Here is a 21,657-nt window from a genome sequence, read left to right as displayed (position 1 = left end):
GGGGCAGCCCTGGCTAGCAGTTTAGAAATAAGAAATGCTCAGCTCTCCAGTCTGGCTACTGTGCCCCAAATTAAATGTACAATGAGAAAAGAAATGTTGCTTGAAACTCAGCCTCCAGAAGCAGAAAGAACTGAGCTGTCTGCAGTGAGAATTAATGTTTCTTCATGGCTCTTCTGCTAAATCCCACGTGCACGCACAGCCTATGGAAATAACCATTAGAACTGCAATTTGAGGGGTTCTTTCCTCTTGTCCTCCCACTGAGTCCCTAAAAATAACAAATTCCCCTCTGTTCTGGCCAAGTGCTGACACCCAGTTGATCATGGCCCTGCAGGCTGCAACTGAGCCCATTTTCACCCTCCTGCCTTTCCTGCACTCACAGAGTTGCTGTGACAATATTACACCTGCTGATAAATGGTGGAAAATTGCTCCAGATGAAATGTCATGTAAGATGTTAAAACCCAAAGGAAAGGGAAGAGAAATCCACCCCCAGATATTCCTGGCATGCCAGAGCTAAGATCCAGCTCTCCAACTATTCCAGAGCATACAAAACTTCATTAACATTCAAACACCAAAGAATCACAGAGCTGCAATACCTAATAAACCTCCACTTTTTTTTTTATGATTAACACGAACCTTGGCAGTCTCTAAGCAATATAAACACTCACAGAGGGGAAATAAAATTTAGTGAGCAGATAAAACCTAGAAGTGCTGCAGGCATGAATCTGTCACACGTGACTGCTCGAGTGGGTGAAAGAAGGCGGGGATTTGCCTGCCCTCTCCTCAAAATCTCACATGATTCCCAAAGGTTCCCTTAAGAGGGAACAGAGAACATCATCACCACACCAAAACATTCCCCTCATCCTCCAAAAAATGTGGGAGAGGCCCTTAACATCCATGAAGGATCAAGCTCCCCTCAACAGCAGCACACTTGGGGTGTTTCTCCCTTTTCCCACAGATAAAGAACATTTTTTGCATTTTCACACAAGCACAGATGAATAAAAGGCTCCATCCTCATCAGGCAGCAGGAGATCAGGTGCCAGCAGGTTTTGTGCCAGGCAGAGGATGCCTAATTGCAGTGGTGTTCCAGCTAACCTGGCTTTCATGCAGCCCATGGATGCATCCTCCCTGCTCTCTTTGATTTATCAGCTGCCCAGGATCTCCTTTTTCATCAAAAATTCCTTTTTTCCCTCTCTCACTCCAGTACAAAACCTTATTTAAAAGGCAGCCAGAGAACAATGGCACATCCAAACAGCAGGGCATTTATTTAACAGCTTTTTTCCATTGCAAGGTTTTTACAGTTTTAATCCTTATTCATATAGTATATCATCATGGAATGGCTTGGCTTGGAAGGGACCTCAAAGATCAGCTCATTCCATGGGCAGGGACCCTTCCACTGCCAGCCCAATGTCCATCCCAGCCTTGGGCACTGCCAGGGATCCAGGGGCAGCCACAGCTTCTCTGGGCACCCTGTGCCAGGGCCTGCCCACCCTCAAAAAGAAGAATTTCTTGTCAATATCCAACCTAAATTTCCCCTCTTTTAGAGTGGGTGGCACTTCTTAGATACCAGGCACGATTTTATTTCTAAATTTCTGGTAAATCAGTGTTTGACTCTGGACACTCTTCTCCCTGCTTATACACTTAAAGCAGGAGCAGAGCCAAGAAGATGCCAACCAAGAAAAGCCTTGCTGCCTACAGGAAAAGCAGCCAGGCTCAGAGGAGAGATAAAAATCATTTATCACAGAAAAATTCCTACAAAATTCTGCACCATTTTCCTACTCTCTACAGCTGTAATGTGAATTAGGGATCTCAGAAGCTTCTGCTGCCTATTTTTGTTCCTGCACTCTTGTCGGCCTCTTCACAAAATTCCAGTTTCTCTGGAAAGGATCCTTCTGCTGCTGCCATGTCTGGTTCTATAAGATACCTTCAGTGTTGCTGGGTATTGGGAAATTTTGTGACCTTTAATAGGCAATTCAGCTGAAGAAGTTCTCTGGGTTTTAATTTTTCTCTTTGTAGAAGAAGAAAGGCAAAGAACAAGGCAAAATTTGTTATGAACAAAACTGGCAGAAATTCTGTCAAGGTTATTTCAGAGAGGAGCTTAAGAGCTGTGCCTGGAGAGGCAGCAAAGCTTTTCTGTAGTTTATGGCAATTCCATTACACCTAAAAACCCATCAGTCCCTGACAACCCAGTTAACTTGCAGAAAAAAAAATCACAAAATCATCTAAGGGCATCCAAACACATCCATGCACTCCTGAATCCATTATAAGGATTTCTGCTTGACAATGAAAAATTCAGGAGGGCAATTTTTTCCCCTTCATGCCATAACTTGTTCAGCTGATAATGAGATGGAAGACTGATACCATCACATTTCCACATGGAAGGCACAGTTAAAGGATCAGGAGCTCCTGGATCCAGCCAGCCTGGTGGCTTCTGTGTATTCCAGGATGGAATCAAAGTACAAACACTCAAATCCAGGTTGACACTGAGATGGATCAGGCATGATGAGGCACCTCCCAAACTCACCCCACTGTTCAAACTCTGTCAAAGAACTCTTGGTGCCTTGCCCAGCACCCAGACACCCTGATCTACCCTGGCAGTGAAAATGATCTGAATGCGCTTCTTCAAAAATGTCATTTCGCTTCCCACTGTTAAAAATATTTCTGTAATAAGTTGCTGATTTTGCTGATCTTCTGGCAACAGCTTCGCCTCTGAAATTTTGAAAGGCTAACTGCAAAAAAAAGTGACACAATTGGGTCTTCAGATTTGCTTAGTCCTGCTCAAGGAGATGTAGGATTTGTTCTTTATTATTACAGCACAGCTTTACTCCAGATGGTGTCCAGATTCTTAAGAAGAATTGTTTAGGAGATGCTTTGTAAGAGGAAAATGTCCTTAGTCATGTCTCTACATTTTCAGGGCTACAGGAAAATACTCCTTAGTGCTGTGAGGTTTCTTAATGAAGTTTTAAGGTGGATGGGATTTTTTTGGTCCTTTAACTTACATTTCATAACCATTAACCAATCTGGCCCCAGTTCTCATAAGAACAGATGAGGATGGGATCATCCTGAGGGCCAGGAACTTCTCCCATCTGCTCCTGGGCTGATCCCATGGGCAGCAGGAGGGGCTGGGATTGTGTCTCCTCAGGTGAGACCCCACCTGCAGAGCTGCTGAGACCCCAGCCAGGACCTGGAGCTGCTGCAGAGATCCAGAGAGGCACCAGGGCTCAGAGGGATGGAGCTGGCAGAGCTGGGGTTGTTCAGCTGCACAGGAGAAGCTTTGGGGTGACACAGTTGTGGCCTTTTTGTACCTGGAGAGGCTACAAGGAAGATGGAAAGAGACTTTACAAGAGCCTGGAGTGACAGGACAAGGGGGAATGGCTTCACACTGACAGAAAGCAAGGTTAGATTGGATATTAGGAAAAAAAAATTATTGTGAGGGTAGGGAGGCCCTGGCACAGGTGCCCAGAGCAGCTGTGGCTGCCCCTGGATCCCTGGCACTGCCCAAGGCCAGGCTGGACAGGGCTGGGAGCACCTGGGACAGTGGAAGGTGTCTCTGGTGGCACTGGATGATTTTTAAGGTCCCTTCCAAGCCAAACCATTCTGTGAGTCTCTGCTCCACTATTCCTTGGGTTCCTTTCAGCCCACACAGCCCGGCAATGCAATCCCAAAGCACTCACAGAGAGCCTCATTTATCCAAATACCCCAAAGCCTCAGAAGAGTGCACCTGAGAGAGCACTGGCTGTCTCTGAGCCAATTTCCCCTCCCAGCCGTGTCCCCCTGGGCTCTGCCCATCCCTGCACACACCAGCCCACCGCGACAACACCACAGAACCTCTCCAAGTCTGCAAATCTTAAAAAGAAACATCACTTTTGCAGGATAGGCAGCAGCAATTCCTCTGCTCTGCACCTCCTAAAGCTGTGAGAGCAGCATGAGTGTGGAAGGAGCACACCGTGTTTCTAAGCAATTTGTCAAATAATTAAATTATGCACACAATAACTAGCTGGCTCAATTATATTAGCCAGTCTCCATCATGTAATATAATTTCTAGTGGCTGTTTAGGCACTAATAGCCTCAGATCTTTTTAACAGTGTCTGGTGCCAGCTGTGGGCTGCGTGACATCTCCCTGTGCCAAGTCAAACCCCTTGGATGGAAAATTCATGGCTCTGTTTCCAAGCCCCCGTTCCTTATGCAAGTTCTAAATGCCATTTTAAATAAAGCTGCTTCAGCAATGAGTATCAGTGAATTTCCATTTAGGTAAATAAAAAGCTCTGTTGGGTTTTTCTTTTCTGCTATTTAATGAAATAAAAAATTCCTTCATGATATAGGTATAGTGAGATGGGGTGATTTTGTTTCTAGGAACACCAAATAAAGACATGGCCATTTGGCAGACCAGACAGGTTTTTAAAGGTGTTTTTCCCCTCCTCCTATAAGAATATTTTCTTTCTTTTTCAATTGTCAGAAGCATTCCCACTGGAACTGGGTGATATTTCAGCTCCTGGCCAGCCCATGCCATTCAAGGATTCTGTGTCTGTTAACCTCCAAAAGAAATGCAGCAGAGCCCCCAAATTAAACAAAGGGGTGACTCAAGAACTGCTCAGAAAGGAGCTTTTCTTCCCAGAGCCACATCCTGAGAACACCTGGCAGCCCATGTCAGGAGCAATGCTGGAAGAGGCTTCCTTCCAGATCCCTAATTTGAGGTGTTTTTTCAATTAGTGGGACTGCAGCAGACAGAAACATCCTCTGCAAGGCTTCCTGACGTGCAGCCCTCCCCTGCTGCCCTGGCACAGCCTTGGCTGTGACATTTCCTCTGGTCACTCCACGTGGGACATGGCAATGGATGCCTCAGTTCATCCCAGGCCCTTTCTAAATGCTTTAACAGGAGCACAAGATAAATCAAGTCATCAATAAACTGTCTCCTTGCCTGCCCTTTGCCTGCCAAGACCCAACCTCTGCACAGTCTCATGAATGCAAAATCGTCCCTGTCACTCCTCCCTGGTGCTGGATTTGGTGCAGGGCAAGCTTTGGGAGCCCTGAGCAAGAATGGATTCAGGGATCAGCTCATGGAACACACCTGGAACTGCAGTTGTGTTCCCTGCTCTGCCACTGCCTTTTCCTGACTCCTGACATCCCTCCAAACCCAGGTCCAGAGCTCACTCCCCACCCAGACACCCCCAGCCAGAGCCACCCACAGCTGCAAACATCCAAATTCCCCAAATCTTGGCTTTTTCTGAGGCAAAACCACCCAAGGACCATCACCACACCACAGCCAAGGATCAGGCTGGCTCCAGGGAAAAGCTGAGGTGCATTTCTTTTGTGAAATAACCTTCTGCCAAAGGTCAGGCTTGCATGAATTACAGCACCTCTGTTCAGTGCAGTCTTGTGCTTGAAGAAAACAAGCACTTGGAAGTTTGTTCCTTCAAGAAGGGAAACAAATTCACCTGTATTTCAACATTTATGTCTCCCATCATGAGCAGGAAATAATATTTCTGCATTCATGGTTCAGTACACCCATTTCTCCTTAAAAACTTATTATGTGGGTGCTTTATAGGAGAACAAAGTGAGGACTTGGTGAGCAAAGTGTCCCCTGGGTAACTTAAGAATTAAAAGCCTTTCCATTTTGAATTAGAAAGATGAGGCTTTATTGCTGCAAATGACTTACAAGAGCTACTCTTTTAAAGGCAAACAAGAGAAATGAGTAATCGAGGTGATTATGCTGCCTCCAAAGGCACCAGGCCAGTTCCATTAGCTGTGGATCCCACCCAACCGGCTTTAATACATCTGCAAGTACCAACAAGAGGCAGCTCAGCTCTGCTTAACATTCAATCACAGCCTGTGCTGCTTTGGAGAGGGTGAAACATTGCATGGAGAAATTTGTGTCACTGAAGCTTTGCACTTCCTTGATTATTATATTTTTTTCAGCATTCAGTGGTCTGGCTACAAGACTCCAAATGCACTTCCCAACAGGTAATAAACTTTGCTCTGGTTTCACTCAGCTGAAAATTCTTTCCTGCTCCTCCATCCTGCTACAGTGGCCACACCAGCATTAAATATCTTTCATTTCACCTCAAATGCTGACAGGAAAATTGCCCAACACTCAGATTTCCTGTGGGGTGCCAGAGGTAAGTGCAGAGTGGTGCTGGAGACAGAGGTGCAGTGTAAGAAATCCTCCAGGCCCAGTGGGAACTGCAATTACACCCTGGAATTAGCACCAGGGGTATCTCCATGTGGTCACTTATGGAAATATTTTCAAGCATTTTGCTCCAAAGCCAAGAATCAGTTTAGGTTTCTGCTCTGTAAATAATTTTCCTGCAATATATTCCGGTTTGAAGAATGAACTTTCAGCAAGTGTACCCCACAAAAATGTAGGCATGTGAATATTCTCTGTGACTTCCACTTTTAGAGATTTTCTGCAGAACAATTCACTTTCTTCTTCTCTCCAAAAATCAATTAAATGGAAAAAACCCAAACCAAGACTGAACAAGTCTATTCAGCTGACTATTCTGTTAATGCTTACAGATGGCAAAAATAAATAGAGTCAAGGCTTTTCCTGGCTTTGTAAAAGAGTATCTGTGTGTGTAAAACTAACATAAAACAAGAATGCACTGTAAGGAATGGTCCATTTCCTATTAAAAAATTGTATTTGGGGTTTTTTTCTTTGGTTTGTTAAATGGTCCCTGAGCCAGTAGAGAGCATTCCAGTTAAATCAAAATAGATTTTTCTTCTGTGTTTTAGACACAGACATGACATTTTTGGGCCCTTGCCTGTACAAAACAATTAAGGAATTAGCTGGGAGTTCTTACAAAACCCCCAGACTCCTACCCAGACAGAGAAAACCTGCAGGGTTTATAGCAGTACCTGGGGCTGTGATCAGACAGATCTGTTCCCTGGCAGCTGAGCCACAAATCCCCACTCAGCTCATCCTCACAGCTCCTGCTTGTCACTGATGATCACAAACGGCTCCATCAATCTGCCTCCTGCAGCCTGGGAGAGCCACTGGGACAGATGTGACCTGTCCTGTTCCCAGAAATCCTCAGAAGAAGGATTGCTGAGCTCAGACAGGAAGATGAGGAGCACCATTTCTCACCTGCACACCATGAGAGCCTGGAACCACTCAGGTGAGACTTTGCGTCAAGGGAAAAGAGACCCTGTGACCTTCTGAATGCACTGGAAATATTCAGCCTCCACAGAGGCAGCTTTGGCTCCACTCTCAGATCATCCACCACAGTCTGGACAACTTAGGAGCAGTGAGAGCTGCCTGGAACCCCTGCAGGAACTCACCCACTGCATCCTCAGGGAGAGGAGATTGCCTGGAGACAGCTGGGAGCTCCCAAAGGGAGGGAAAATTCCTCCAAATCCATCCCTTCCTACTGACCCTCTCTGAGTGCAAGGTCCCAGAGCAAACCCAGTGCCTGCTCCTTGCCCCATCTCTGCTTTATCCCTGGTTCTCCTGGATCCTGAAAGCACCAGCAGCAATTCCCAGCAGAGGGAGGAATCCCTGCGTTCAGCCCCGGGCACCGCTGCCATCAGCAGGGTAATGGGATCCTCCAGGGCCGCTCCAGCTCTGATAAGCGATGGGATGTGGCAGCTGCCATGGCAACGCTGGTACTGATAGCATTGAGAAGCAGAGGGAGTCCTTTCACCAGGAGTCACTCCTGCGCCGTGGGGACTCAACAATTAAAGGAGAGTTTAAATTTATTTACCTATGAATGGGGACAATGAAAAGCCCCAGCCAGTTTTTCTGGGATTTCCTTGCAGGTTAGAGGAAGAACTGTCAGCACAAAGCAACAGTCAACAGGACATTCCAGGAGGAGTCTGAAGGATCCATGGCATGGATGGGAAGTTTGGGAAGGAGAAGCAGGAATGGCACATTTGGGACTCTGTGTGTGCAGCAAAGTGTGAATTCCCTGGGGATTTGATGGCTCACCTTCCAGTGAGGGCACCAGGGGAGCATCTTCCATTTAGCAAAGCTGTTACCAACAGGAAATTATTCCCTGGCCCAGAAAAATCTTTGTTAATCAGGAGTCAAACATTTCAGGTATTGGCTTGGGTTTGATCATGAACAATTCTTGCATCATTGTTTTGTGGGGTGCAGTTGGAGACAAAGACATTTTGTTCTAAATCTTTCACATTAAGTCAGAGGAAAAGAATTGTTCCAGTATGAGCATTTCAACAACAGAAGCACTTGAATGGATTCCACTACATTTTAAGGACCTGATGAAAAGTGTGGGCAAGAATTACATCCACTGGTCCCTGGATCTGTGTGTGCCAGAGCAGTTTCAGGGTGGAGGGAGGAGAGGGTGATCTAATGATAAGAAATAATTGTCATTGCACACTCAACAGGGACAGATGACACAGCCAGTGACTCTGAAAATGCTTCTTGCCAAATTGCAGCAAGAAGAATGAAGTTCTCAGTCTCCATCAATACTGGCAGATGATTTCTCCAGGTAGATAAATTGCTAGCAAAAAAACATCTTAAATATATCGACTTCTCCCCCGTACACCCACTCCCAGCTTGTTCTGTTAAAGACAAGTACTGAGCTTAATTATTCCAACTCTGAAAACATAAACTTTTTAAAGAAACTGATCCATGAAGAGGAAAGAACTGTAGAAGATTTGAGAAGTCAGATAACTATGGGAGGTAACTATCACCCAGCTAACAGTCAATAAATCATTACCTTCCTGAAAATATTTAATAGTTCTGTGGCAGTGGTGAGGAAGGGCTCAGATGGTGTAACGAAGAGACCAGTTTGTGTAAAACCAGTAGGGGACCAGCAGTTCCAGGTGTCACCCAATGCTCTGTAGGCCTACACAGAAAGGCCACTCCAGACCTATTCTGGTGCTATCCAAATAAATCAATGCTGGATGGTTTCTGGGCTATCTGGACTGGTTGGAAAAGGAGTCAGTGGAAACCCTGTTCTCCAGAAGTAACAAGACTTCATTTGGTGGGGAACCTGCCTAAAAAGCAAAAGGGATTCAATCTCTTCTCAGTACTGATAGAAATAAGGGCAGAATGATTACTCATATATGAGAGATTGTTCTTTAAAGATGCACAATGGGGCATCACTGGTGAGAAGGAGCAGGAACCCTGAGAGGCAGAGGGTTAGAGCTGTCACCCCACAGAGCAATCACAGCCACATTTACCAACCCTCTCTGAGGCACCTCGGTGTTGTCACGGGATGGCAAAGGCCAGGAACAGGAGCTCCCTTCAAAGCACTGCAAATGAAAGGCAAAGAGCAGCCACCCTTCCCCCTCAGCCTGGGAAACCTCAGCTCACAGAGCTGCTGCAGAACGAGATCTCTGCAGCTCAAAAACCTCCTGGAGGAACACACTCCAAAGGAAGAACAGTCTGGAGAAGGCAAGGTCTATAAATCACTGCCTGTCAGCTTAGAAAAATGTTCCCTTTGCTTCACTGTGGAGGAGTAAAATGAAAAAAGAAATTTCTTTTCTGTATAGATGGCTCAGCCATGAGGTTATTTTAGCATCATTTTCTCGTAACCCATCTACACACAACTATTTAAACAGTGTTATAAAGGAGGTATGGGCTGACTCATGCAGCTGAAGAATCAGCCTAATTGGTCAAACTTCCAGGACAGTGTGTGCTGAGCTGGAGAGAATGATAATCTCATCTATTAGGAGATGTGACAAGAGGCAGGAGCTAGCTCAGATTCCTGGAAGAGCTGGTGTGAAATAAGAACCGTTGCCTAGGGACAGTCTCTTCTTTATGATAATTAAAGAGCTCAGATCTGGGCTATTCTGCATGGATGAAAAATATGCAAGCATAAGCTTAAATTCTGGCTTGGGCTTGTTCATGTGAGAAAGTTGTCTAATTATTCATTAGTTTCTTCAATAAAAGATACCCCAAAGGCAGGGAAAAGGGCATCTGTGGACTTGGCTGGCAGGTTCACGTGGTCTCAAAACTTTTTTTAGATATCTTGATCTTCTGTAGCACAAAACCACAGAATTGCAGCCTCTTTTAACAGGCAGCCAGCCCCAGGACAGGAGGAAATGGCCTCAGGTTGGGTCAGGGCAGGCTCAGGGTGGGCACAGCAGGAATTTCCCCATGGAAAGGGGCTCAGGCACTGGAACTGCCCAGGGAGGTTTGGATCCCCATCCCTGGAGGTGGCACTTGGTGCTCTGGGCTGGGGACAAGGTGGGGATGGGGCACAGCTTGGACTCCATTGTCTTGGAGGGCTTTTCCACCCTCAAAAGGACAACAGAGAATATGATGATCACAGTTATATCATCTTTTTTAAAGCTTTTAAAAACATAGCCAAAGTGAGATCATAAAAGTTAAGTATTTACTGTGATTTGCTCTTACAAAAAAACAAATGTAAGATGATTTCATCAGTAGCAGATAACAGGGCAGCTTATAACCAGAGGGCAGGGTTTTTAATAACTTCACTAAAAATATGCACTGAGACAAAAATGTGGTGCAATAAAAAGTACAAAAGGTAATAAATATTAGCTATTATCTCAGCTCATTTTGGCAGGAAATAATACTACAAATTTAATGGGATACATGGAAGCCTTATGAAAAGCAGGCAGGGAGAGGCTTAGAGTCTTATCCAGTATTAGGGCAGAGACTGCCTGATGAATAAGTTGACATTGAAGAGCAGAGAATGAAAATCATACGGATTTGAGGGAAAGGAAATAGCTCAAAGATGAAACTGAGATGCTGCCAGGCTCTATAGGAAGAGGCCCAACTCCCATCTCTGCCAGGGCTCCCAGCTGAAGCTGTGAAATGAGAAAACTGCACCAAAAACAGGATGGGAAGAGGAAAAATGCATGAAAGGAAAGGTTTGAATGCAACAGCAAGTTGGGAATTTGAATAGGAAAAACAAGATACGCAGTAGAAGGAGCAGATGAAATAGGATTTATCCATGAGCTATAGGTGTGCAAGGAGATGTTCTTGAGTGCTTTTTTAAACTAACAAAGCCAGATCTTTCCTGGTTTTACTCTGCCTTTCACACCCTTCAGGGCTGCAGGATTGAGAGTTAAATACCCAGTGAGGCAGCAGAATTTACAACACCAACAAGGCCATTTACTGCGGGTTAAAGCCAACACATCAGTGCAGGAGACTCAATTTATTGCTGGTTCTCAGGCACATCAGGTCCTGTTCTGGTTTGTGTGGGACACTGGAAATGTTTCCAAGACTGGGATTTAACGTGGTTAATTCACTTTACTCTGATACAATAGAGAGTTACCACTGGTGGTAAATAGTTACTACACACAATAAGCTCAGGGAAGAATTCAGTAAGTACCAACAGCAGGTATGAAATTTTAGATCAAACTGTGATGTTCATGGAAAAATAAAACAGCCAAGAATCATAAACATTTATTCCCACAACTCTTACGAGTACGTGATGCTTTGGAAGGAGCAGGAATGTCACTGGGCACTGCTCACTTTCTCTGTTTTCTACTCAACATCATTGCTATTTCCTCTGACTTTGAAAATGAGCAATCAGAGCTCCCATTTCTACCACTGCCATGCTCTGTGGTTTAGAAAAAGCACCAGGTCTTCCCAGTGCAGAGGGAGGAAAAACTGGCAGCTACACATTTGGAGTCTAATTTTAGGAGGAACTGAGCCATTCTAATGTGCTGCAGTCAACAGGAACCGACAGCACTCAATAATTCATGAGTTTCTTGCCATGTTTGAGTAGAGCCTGTTGAAAATTTCCCAAGGAAACATTTTCCATCAGAAAATTCCAATTCCTGTGCAGCAAAACTGCTCGCAGAACAGGATATGCTTGGATTCTTCTCTAATACCTTTTTTCCTATGCATTTTGAAGTAGTTTTTAACTGTAGTAATATAATAATTATAACAAAGTATTTTAAATATGAAAAGGGTTGACTGGCTATGAGACAAAAGGCATATTAAAAGGCTAAACAAAATGTTTCAATCACTCTTCACTTGGTTTTTTTTAATTTATTTTTAAACACCAGTGTTTGAGAAGAAAGAGGATTCAAATTTGGTTTATTTTCAGTTTGGGCTGGAATATATTTTCATCATTTTCTCAGGAAAGAAAAGCATTTTCTACTTAAGATATAGCTAAGAAGGTATTTTCATGCCTGTCCTAAAAAAACTCTTTACACTCATGCAGATAAACCTCTCTTTGACCCTGATGAGTGAAGTGTTAAATTTGTTATGTCTTTCCTGTCACTTTGATTCAGTTATTTTAAAACGAATGGAATTTGCATCAGAAGGCAGCAGAACAACCATTTCTTACCTTTAGTCTTTCTGTTACCCCATCAGTGAAACTGACTGTGAATTCAGCAATTTTGGGCACTCTGAGTTTTCCTTTGTTCTTCTGGTCAGGCTGATATTCTGTTCTTGTTTTCACAATTACCTGGAAAATAACAACACTTTTGAGGCTTCTGCCCACAGCAGAGATTTTTTGAGTTGTTATCACAGCTTTTCTATAGAAAATCTCCTGGACCTACACAAGCACCATAAATGAACACAAGGCATCACCCCCTCAGGAATAAGAGAGGCAGATAAATCAGCAGATACACAGAACTAGGACAGTGAGCTTATCACACTGAGCCCTAAAATAGCTGACAGCAAAATGTTTGACACCCACTTTTGTTTAGGAGTATTTAATTTTTATATCCTGCTCAACAGGCAGAACAACAGCCCATCCTAAAGAAGAGCCTCACTAATTAAAAGCTCTGTCCAAACAATTGGCTGAAGCCAATTTAAATTTAGGCCATTTGGAGTCTCATTCATTCAGCTCCAGATTATCGATATTTATCTTGTTATTATCACCTTGGCTTTTCCCCTAAAATCTGTGTCTGATTAATCCAGGTCCTACTAATCTTATAAAATGAGGTGGTTTACAGCAGTGCAGAGAACCCTTCCACTTCCTGGCTCTCCCTTCTGAGCTGCAGCCTGGTGGAAATGAAAAATTCCAGGAGTGGAGGCTGCTCCAGATGAGAGTGACAAGAGTGATCCTAAAGCTCTTAGTGAGAAACAAAACCGTGGAGAAGGATTGGAACAGATTAAGGGATGCACAAGGTTGAGTTCCCAGCTAATCAAGGACTTATTTCCAAATGGAGACAGCAAAGTCTGCTTTGGACCAAAGAGAACCCCAGGTATTTAATCCTCCTGCATTTAATGCATGTGGAAATCAGAGGGAGAGAAAAGCACTGAGGAGTCATAAGCCAATTTTCTGGATTCAAATGCAAATCATTAAAGACTGATGAATATTTACATCCTCCAGCAAATCCCTCTCAATAGTATTTATCACAGGAGCATTTGCAATATTAATATTTGGTGAGAAGAAGGGATAAAAAGCCACACAAATGTGTTTCTGTGAGCAGCTGGGAGCTCAGGATTTGTGATGACACAATGTTAGAGTTCTAGATACTAAAAAATTTGAACTTTCTGTACTGACAGACTCTGACTCCCAAGAGAACATTACATTTAACCTGAGGCTGTAAAAAAACTTCCAAAATTGATTGATAACACTAAGATTACAAATGTGTAGTTAATTAGAAGTGTGTAATACCACAAGGTGAAAAATGCGGAATTTGAAGTTTTAGAATACAGTAATATAAATTGTTAAAAATAGGCTAGAAACTGTTGTAAAATAGTTGATAGATTTTAACATATATGAAACAAGGTAGAAATTATAGGGTGGAGGCAAGTTGTTCTTCTCTACCTTCTTCCTTCTTCGTCATAAGTTTAAGTAATATTTTGTAACTAGACAGAAAAGTCTGCAGCGCAGACTTCAAGTAATTAGTTACTGAGCTAAAAGAAAAAAATAATTTAAATGTCATTTCTTAATTAGACAGTTTAGCCTTAAAAAACCTTGTAACAAAAAACAGTTAACCATTTTATACCTTATTAATGAAAAACTGTAACAACACAGAGGAGGGGAAATGACCAACAGGGAGAGGTTTGGGGTGAATCCTGACCCTGCTCTGAACCCACTGGTGAATCAAACCCCATTTTGCCCACCCTGCTCAGCACATTGTGGGCAGAATAAAGCAAAGCTTCCTGAGCAGCCAGGACAGAGTGGCCCAGGTCAGCCCTGAGCTCCAAACAAGAAATTACCTCATTTTCTCCCTCCAAAGGAGGAAATGCACCCAGGGCAGCTGGCCAGCCCTCAGTGCTCCCTGGCCTTTTGTACACCCAGGACAGTAAATTACAGAGCATCAGCCAGCAGCACCTGCCAGCCTGTGTTCAGAAATTGCTCTCTTTCTCTTTTCAGACAATATCCAATTCTCCCAAATTCAAGCTTCCTGCTCGATATAAATCTTAGCTGCAGACAATTTTTAAAATTTATATAGGAGCTTTTCCACAAATTGTAACGCTGGGTCTTAATGAAAGGCAGAATATAAGAAAAAAAATAAAATTAAAACTTTCATTGCTTCTAGCTATAATTTGTTTTTCTTCTTCACCAATTTTGTTATGGCTATTTTTTAATTGTTCCATTTCTCCAATGAGCAGGAAAGTTTGAATCATGCTGTAGGGATACAGAGTCTGAAATGAATCCACACAGCCCTTCCTTCAGCAGGCATCAGATTCAGGTCCTGCAGCAATTCTATCACATCTGGGAATAAATAAGCAAGCTCAGGCCCCAGCCAGATCAGAAGGTACTTGAAACACAATTTGCTGACTGTGCCAGCAGTGAAATGAGTGTGCACAGAGCCAGAGCCACCCTGGGCAGTGTTTTGCAAAGGTATCAAAAAGCTTTGCTGGAAGAGGGAAGAAGAAGCACCTTTGCTAAAGGGCTTTTAGCAGGCACAAGCTAAAAACCTGCTCTCCAGAAGTGTCTTTGTCAGACACCCACTGGAATTACTCAGCAGCAGAAAGGGCAGGCAGTGAAGTCTCCTTTTTAGAGGAGAGCACAGAAATCAAATGATAAAGGTCAAACAGAAAACTGAAAACCTGCAGTGGGGGGGACCATTCAGTATCGTGGCAGCAACGATAAAAATGCAATTTTGCTGAGGGCACGGGGTGTACATTGAGAAGAACAGAGCTCCTTCTTGCTCAGTCCCCCACAGGCTAAATAAATCAGCCTGAGCATGGATCCCACTCTTGCAGAGTTAAAAGTGCAAATTTAGAAAAGGAATAATCAATCTTCTAAAGAAACCTTTCTACATTTTTAGCCTTTTTTTTTTGCTTTGTACGTTTTCATTTTCCAGCCTTCTGATTTGAGTTGGGTGGGAAAGATTTGCCTTCCCCCATTCCCTGCCATCACTCCTTTTCCACCTTCTTTTTCCACTTTGTCAGCGAGGAAAAAAAAAAATAAAAATCCTGGCAGTGAAGTGTTGAAGAAATCCTACCCAAATCGCTGCTGAAGGTGGAGCAACCAAAGCCTCCAGTTTTGGCAGTCGGGGCGATGATCAGCGCTCGTTTATCAGCAGCTGCCCCGAGCAACTGCAGCCAGTCCGGATCCCACTGCTCCCGTGGAACAGGGAACATCCATCCCACACCAGGACAGCTTTCCTGGGAGAGCTGCTGCCCCTCATGCAGCCCACAGCACCAGAAGCATCCCCAGCCCCTCTCGTCGGCTGCTCTCTGCTGGCTTGGGAATTGCTCTGGGTTGAAATCAGGGAAAGAAAGGGGAAAATTGGGGTCCTGGAAAGAAATGTCATCTCCTTCCATCCTCTGGGATGTTGGAAAAGAGCTGCTCTAAGGGGGAACTTCCAGATGGATTTAGCTCAGGGAATCTCCCTGCAGATTATCTTGCTCCTGTGATCTGTTCCTAAAGTTTTCACACCATTTCCCAGAGATACAGCACCTTCAAGTTGCAGGAACTGAGCTGTTCTTGCATATGCAGTTAAGGGGACACCAATAAATTACCTGGGACTTTCTTCATCTTACATCCAAAATAAAGCTGTTCAAAGTTGCTTCCTAGATGGGGTTTGCAGATTGTGAGAGTATGAGCAGAGAAAAAAGGGTTGTGGACCAGCAAAAAGTCACATCTAATTATGGAAACCCTCACTGCAGTCCTTGCAGCTTCCTCCTTAACCAGGTTTGTTTAGAATTTGAGCTAATTAACCAGCAATTCAGCAAAGCACTTAAGCATGCAAGTAGTCCTATTAACATCAGCAGGATGAGCCGGATATTTCAAGTTAAGTGTGCATTTAAGGGCTTTGGCCTATGGAGCTGGCTCCAGGCTCCTTCCCACAGCCACTTCCAGCAGGATGCTTGGGGATCCTGGGGAATTCTTCATCGATGGCTCAGGGCTCTGCACACAGCACGACCCCAGCATCCCACATTACTCATGGCGGAGGAGGGAAAAAAAGACAAAAAAAGAATCTCGGTGATGTGCTGGGTCCCACTTGGTGGCTGAGTCAGGAGTTCACACCAGGCTTGGTTCACTGCTCACAATGCACTGTTTTCTTAGACCTTCATTGAGGAGAGAGAATGGCAGCTCCAGCAGATTCTCCATATAAATGTGACGGTTTTGGGATTAGGGGCTAGCAAGGGATGATGGGGTGGGAAGGCAGTCAGACAACCTATGGAAAATGGCAGCTCTGCAGAATTGTCCCCCTCAGCCATCCCAGGCCAGCAGATGCAGCAACATTCCATGTCTGGAAAGGTTTTGACATTCTGTTCTCTTCCTTGGATCTTCTGGTTCCTCACTGCAGTCCCTCAAACTCTTCTGAAGAGCTGAGAGCAGCCTGCAGGGAATGGCCTGGAAATTGTGAAACCCCACCACAACAGGACCACGAGCCACATCCATCACCCTGCTCCACACAAGATGTTCCTAATGATGCTGTTTGCTAATACATTTATTGAGTTGCAAACTTAAATGCTCTTATTATTCCAGGCTTAATGCCAGTGCCACGACTGGGATCAATAGGAAATCTTTCCTCAGCTTTAATGGATGCAGGACCATGCACCCTCTCTGTAGTGATGCTTTGGAAAATTATAGGTGTGCTGAGGTGAGAAACAACAGATGAGAGTCTGCCTACACCAGCAGGAAATCCATCATCCACAACCTTGAGAAGGTAAACAGTGGGAGAGTGCTGGGAAATCCAGGGATTTGGGCTGCTGAAAGGGAAAAGAAAGCAAGCTCCTAACCAAGTGGGCTATATTAAAAGCATTTGCTGTAAGGAGGAAAGAGCAGAGTAGATGTGAAATGTGACAAATTGAAAAATATCCCATTAAGCATGGAACCTTGAAAAGGATTTTCCAGCAAAGGGATGAAGTAAGTGTTTCAGAAAATGAACTGATATGAATTCTGAGCCTTGTCTCCAACTGGCTAAATGTAACATCATTTATTGCCACTTTATATTTGCATTTGAGCTCTATGGTTTTCCCTGAAGAAATGAGTAATAATATTTAACATAACTGGCATTGTGAAAACTTTAAATTATTCATTTGGAAAAGGACATGCAGCCCTGCTGTAATTCCCACTCCACTGCCTCGGTGCATGTAATATATTGTGGTTCAGGTGCTGCAAAGCACAAACCATAAAAATTTAAAATACTACTTCCTGGGATTATTAATAATGAAGAGTCTCTCAGTCAGAGTAGCTGTCAGATTGACAGAAGTGATAAACAAAATGTGTTGCTGCTACCAAGGAGAAAGGTTCCCCCCAAGTTCAAAGCTGGACTTTGTAATCCCACAAAATGGTTGTAACACCCCCCACCCGTTTCCAGGCGGATTAGTCAGGCTCACTTTTAAATGAAAATGAGACTCAGCTTCCTTCCCTTCCACATCTTTCTCCATTCCTTGCAGAAACAGAAGGGGAAACATCAACTTCTCACTGGCACCAATGTCATGGTTTCCTTTGTAACCCAACAAAGCACCAGCAGCTGAGCAGGACCTCAGGGTGCAGCAGGGGCCAGGTGACAGCAAAAGGTGTCCCCAACCTAAAGCTGGCACTAAACGTGCTGGGACTGGGGCAGGTTCTCCCCTGTGTGCTCCAACCCAAGCAATGGCCAGAATCCACCACCTGCACACACAACTCTGCAGCCTAATCCTCACCCAGAGCCAGCTCCAAAGAGCAAATGAGATGTGCACATTGCCAACAGCAGCTGAGTTAAAATACTTAGCACTACAAGAATAGAGGACAAGAGATGGGAAAATCATGTTCCAGGGCTTAAAACAATCTCTGGCCTTGCAGGCTTAGGATGAAACATTGATAGGCATGAGCAGCTCCCTGCAGCACCTCCTGTACCTCCTCCTGACTGTTGCCCTGGCTACTGCCAGAAAATGGATAAAGGGGACAGATCTCAGATTACCTGGCAATCCCCATGCTGCAAATTCCCAGATTTTTAGAGAATTTAGTCTTTAAAGCTTCCTGAAATGATTATGGCTATGTCCCATCCTACAGGAATGGCAGCTATGCTTCCAAATCTACAGGATGGACACATCTCAGCAGGCAGGCTTCCCAAAGGCTGCTATTAAAATTGGCATTTGGGGTATAGGTAATGGCATCCTAGTCATTATTTGAATACATAAAGTGCCTGAAATATCAAGCAACAAACAAAGTTAAAAAAAAAAAAATTAAGAAAAAGATGCCTTGGATCAAATCCATAGTCCCTGGAGAAAGCCAGGGTCAGTACTCTGCTATTTTTTTACCTCTATCAGCTCATTTAATGGGTGTTGTGCTGGAAATGAGTTTCACAGAGGGTGGTAGGAAAAAAGTGCTCTCCTGACTCAGTGCCAGGAGGATATTCCAGGCATAAGGAACATCGCAAAAGGACAAAGACAGCAAATGTAATCAGCCGTGGCATCACCAGTGAAAGGCAGCACAGAATGCAAAGGCTGCACTGGGAGCTGAAAGCAGCTGAGAAGGGCAAGGCACAGCCCCAAGAACAAAAGTGGCTCAGAATTTATTCAGCCAAGTCTCCCTACAAATCCACCAGGAACCCACAGGAGGTGGGGTGAGAAAAACTGATTTCAGTAGGTTCATCCAGGAGAGGGTTTAGCAAAGCAGACAAAAGAATCAATCACAAATTGGCCAGGCTGAATTAGCAGAGCTCCACTGATTTCCCTTCACTGATTTCCAGCAGCCAAGATTCCTGCCCAGTTCTTTCCACACCAGTAAGGAACTGGTATGTGGGGTTCCTTTGACAGCCTTGCTGAAATCACTTCCACCCTCAGTAGTGGGCTTTCATGGTAGAAAAAAGAACAGCTTCAGCCAAGCCTCCATAGCCCAAGAGCCATTCCTGAGTCCATTCCTGCTGTTTCTGCAGGATGCAGCTCCAGGAATTGCAGTGCAGACAGAGCTGGGCTTAAGGGAGGTAATGGAGCTCACACACCCAGGCAGCTTTAAAGCCCCTAATTCAGGCACTGACGGCAGAGCAGTTAAGGAGGGAGATTTCTGCCCAGGCTACACAAATCCTGGGATGTTCAGAGTGAAGCTCTGCTGCAGCAGCACGTTCTCTGAATGATGGGAGGCTGCTGCAAGCTGCTCCAGGTCCCTGTGAACAGCCCTAGTGGAGGGGTTGGTGTGTGAGAGGAACGCCAGCCCGGAGTGACATCCAAACAGGAGCAGGAACTGCCAAGGACACGAGCAGGGCTGTGCAAAACGTGCAAACAACATCAAGGAGGTTCCCCAAATGCTGCCCTGCCCGAGTGGGATGCTGCAAGGATTTACTGCAGCCTAATGAGCAGGGGTGGTGCTCAGTTCTAATTCACATCCAGAGGACAAAGGAATTTGCACAGTGTAGGAGGGGGACATGAGAAGAAGGCTCAGACTTTGCTATTTTTGGGGATGAGGCAGAGTATCCCAAGCGGAGAGAAAAAAGGATGGGGAAAGGCAAGACAGCCTGTTCATTTTTATTTGTTCTTCCCTTCCTTTGCTTTATCCATGTTTTCTTTCCCTTTGCATCCTTCTCCTCCCTCTTCTTTTCTCTCCCTGCCTCATCACTATCCCAGCCTTTTGTGGCATCCCACCAGCCTCACCAGCAGAGGAGCAGGACCCTCCTGTCCCCGGCTCCTGCAGAGCTCCTGCAGCTTCCCAGGAATGCTCAGCTGGGAATGCTGAGCTGCCTGCAGCCCCAGCAGGAGCAGCAGCCCCCCAAAAGCAGCCCCAGCTCCCCAAAAGCAGCCCCACGCTGCCCTGGTACCTCATGCCTTCAGGCTGCACAGAGGGCAGGCTGACACTGCTACCCAGGACTGAGCTCTGAGCAGTCCCCGAGGTACCGGAGCACTCATCCAGCTACTCTGAATTATTCCTGCTCAGCTGGCCAGGACCAAACGTTATTTTCTGTTAAACCAACAGGGACAGGCTGTGAACACCAGGGAGCCTCCCGATCTCCAGGAACTCTGTGTAAATGAATGGCCTCAGCCACTCCGAGAGGGATGTGGCCAGGGGCAGGAGCAGAGGGTGGGGAGAGCATTTGAAGAGAGCTGCTACATCTATTTTCTTTTTGTTTTCCTGGGCTTGTGGCAGGAATTTGCCACTAGAGAAATTAATTCTCGAGCCTCCTGATGCATTCAAAATAAAGAACAATGGATCACATGATAAGCCTTCTGCAGCTTTCACCACAAAAGAGGTGCTGGATGTTTTTTACAGCCTGACAAGAGCTTTCATGCACTTTTGTGTTATGTAAAATTAGGATTTTACTGCCAGAGCAGAGGTATTTCCTGATGGATTACACTGAAGCGAGCCAAGAGACCAAGGGGTCCCCAGTTGTTGGTTTCATTTCACATTTCAGTGAACAGAATGGTCCCTGAAAAGCTGCACATCTTTCAGCATTATCATTGCCAGGATACAATCACAGCTGAAGCTGTTTGTCTGTGCCTTGGAAAACAAGGCAACAGCTCCTCTTTTTCCCTTTGGTCCTAAAAGATAAAAGATTTCTGTTGGGTGTGGGGTTTTTTTTTGTTTTTTTTGCTTTTTGAATCAGAAGAAATGAAATTCAGAGACATAAAAAGCCAGGTCAAGGGCTTGTCATTGTTGATGGGGCTATTATTGCTGTTACATGGATGGATCTCACCTAAAAGGCCATGCAAAACTGATTTAGGAGCACCTGACTTTGCCTTCTGCCCCAGTAAGGGAACAGGGGCAAGGGAAATGCTTGAAGATTGTCAATAAATATAAATGCACAGCAGGCTTAGCACCTGAGGGGGACAATTCCCCGTTTGTCTCCCTGCAGCCACGCAAGTTCTGACAGAAGGGTGAGAATGCTGATGCTGCTGGAGGAGCAGCACAAGGAGGTGACATCCTCCTTTGGTGGGAGAAAAAGACATTCCAGTGGCCTGCAATTTTAAAAAAGAAGAATTTTGCCAAACTGAAGCCTCCTGAAATCCTGCCTGCATTTTTCCAACAGCAGCGAGGCGGGAGTCAGAGGGAGCTGCTCAGCTCTCAGTGCTTTGGAGAACAAGCCTGTTAGGAAAGCACCCTCAAAAGGACAGACAGGAAATTGAGGCACACCTTTAAGAGTTTTCCTTTCTCACCTCCCATATGATTTCTTCAAGGAACTACCTGAAAAGAGCTGGATTTCAGGGTTTACATCACATCAGTAAAAGCCTCATTCCTATCTTCTATCTCTGTATCCTTTCTGTGACAGAGGAACCAGACACAAAAAACAGTTGGCAAGAGATGATGGAAGCTCTGGTGAAACACCTACATAGGTTAATGCTGAGAGTCACTTTGAGTGACTCTCGAAGTGATTCAGCTACAAAAATGTCCCTAAAATAAAGAAAAAAAATCAAGAATTCAAGGTTCTTAAACCACAATTTTCAGTCTG

At 44.7% G+C, this 21,657-nt stretch overlaps 1 protein-coding gene across 1 annotated transcript in view; it reads right to left on the bottom strand.

Annotated features, from left to right (window-relative positions):
- NSG2 (neuronal vesicle trafficking associated 2) overlaps nucleotides 1–21,657 on the bottom strand; it is a 31,233-nt gene that overhangs the window by 5,641 nt on the left and 3,935 nt on the right. Inside the window, exon 3 of the mRNA XM_054287941.1 lies at nucleotides 12,222–12,341. Within this exon, the coding sequence (XP_054143916.1) occupies nucleotides 12,222–12,341 (120 nt within the window). The remainder of the gene's footprint in view (nucleotides 1–12,221; nucleotides 12,342–21,657) is intronic.

Source organism: Melozone crissalis, unplaced genomic scaffold (genome assembly GCF_028551555.1).
Source record: "Melozone crissalis strain CALT ecotype California unplaced genomic scaffold, PUWL_Pcris_2 ptg000061l_1, whole genome shotgun sequence".
Lineage (NCBI taxonomy): Eukaryota > Metazoa > Chordata > Aves > Passeriformes > Passerellidae > Melozone > Melozone crissalis.
The sequence above is the reverse complement of the archived record's forward strand: the minus strand, read 5'-3'. Positions and strand labels throughout refer to the sequence as shown.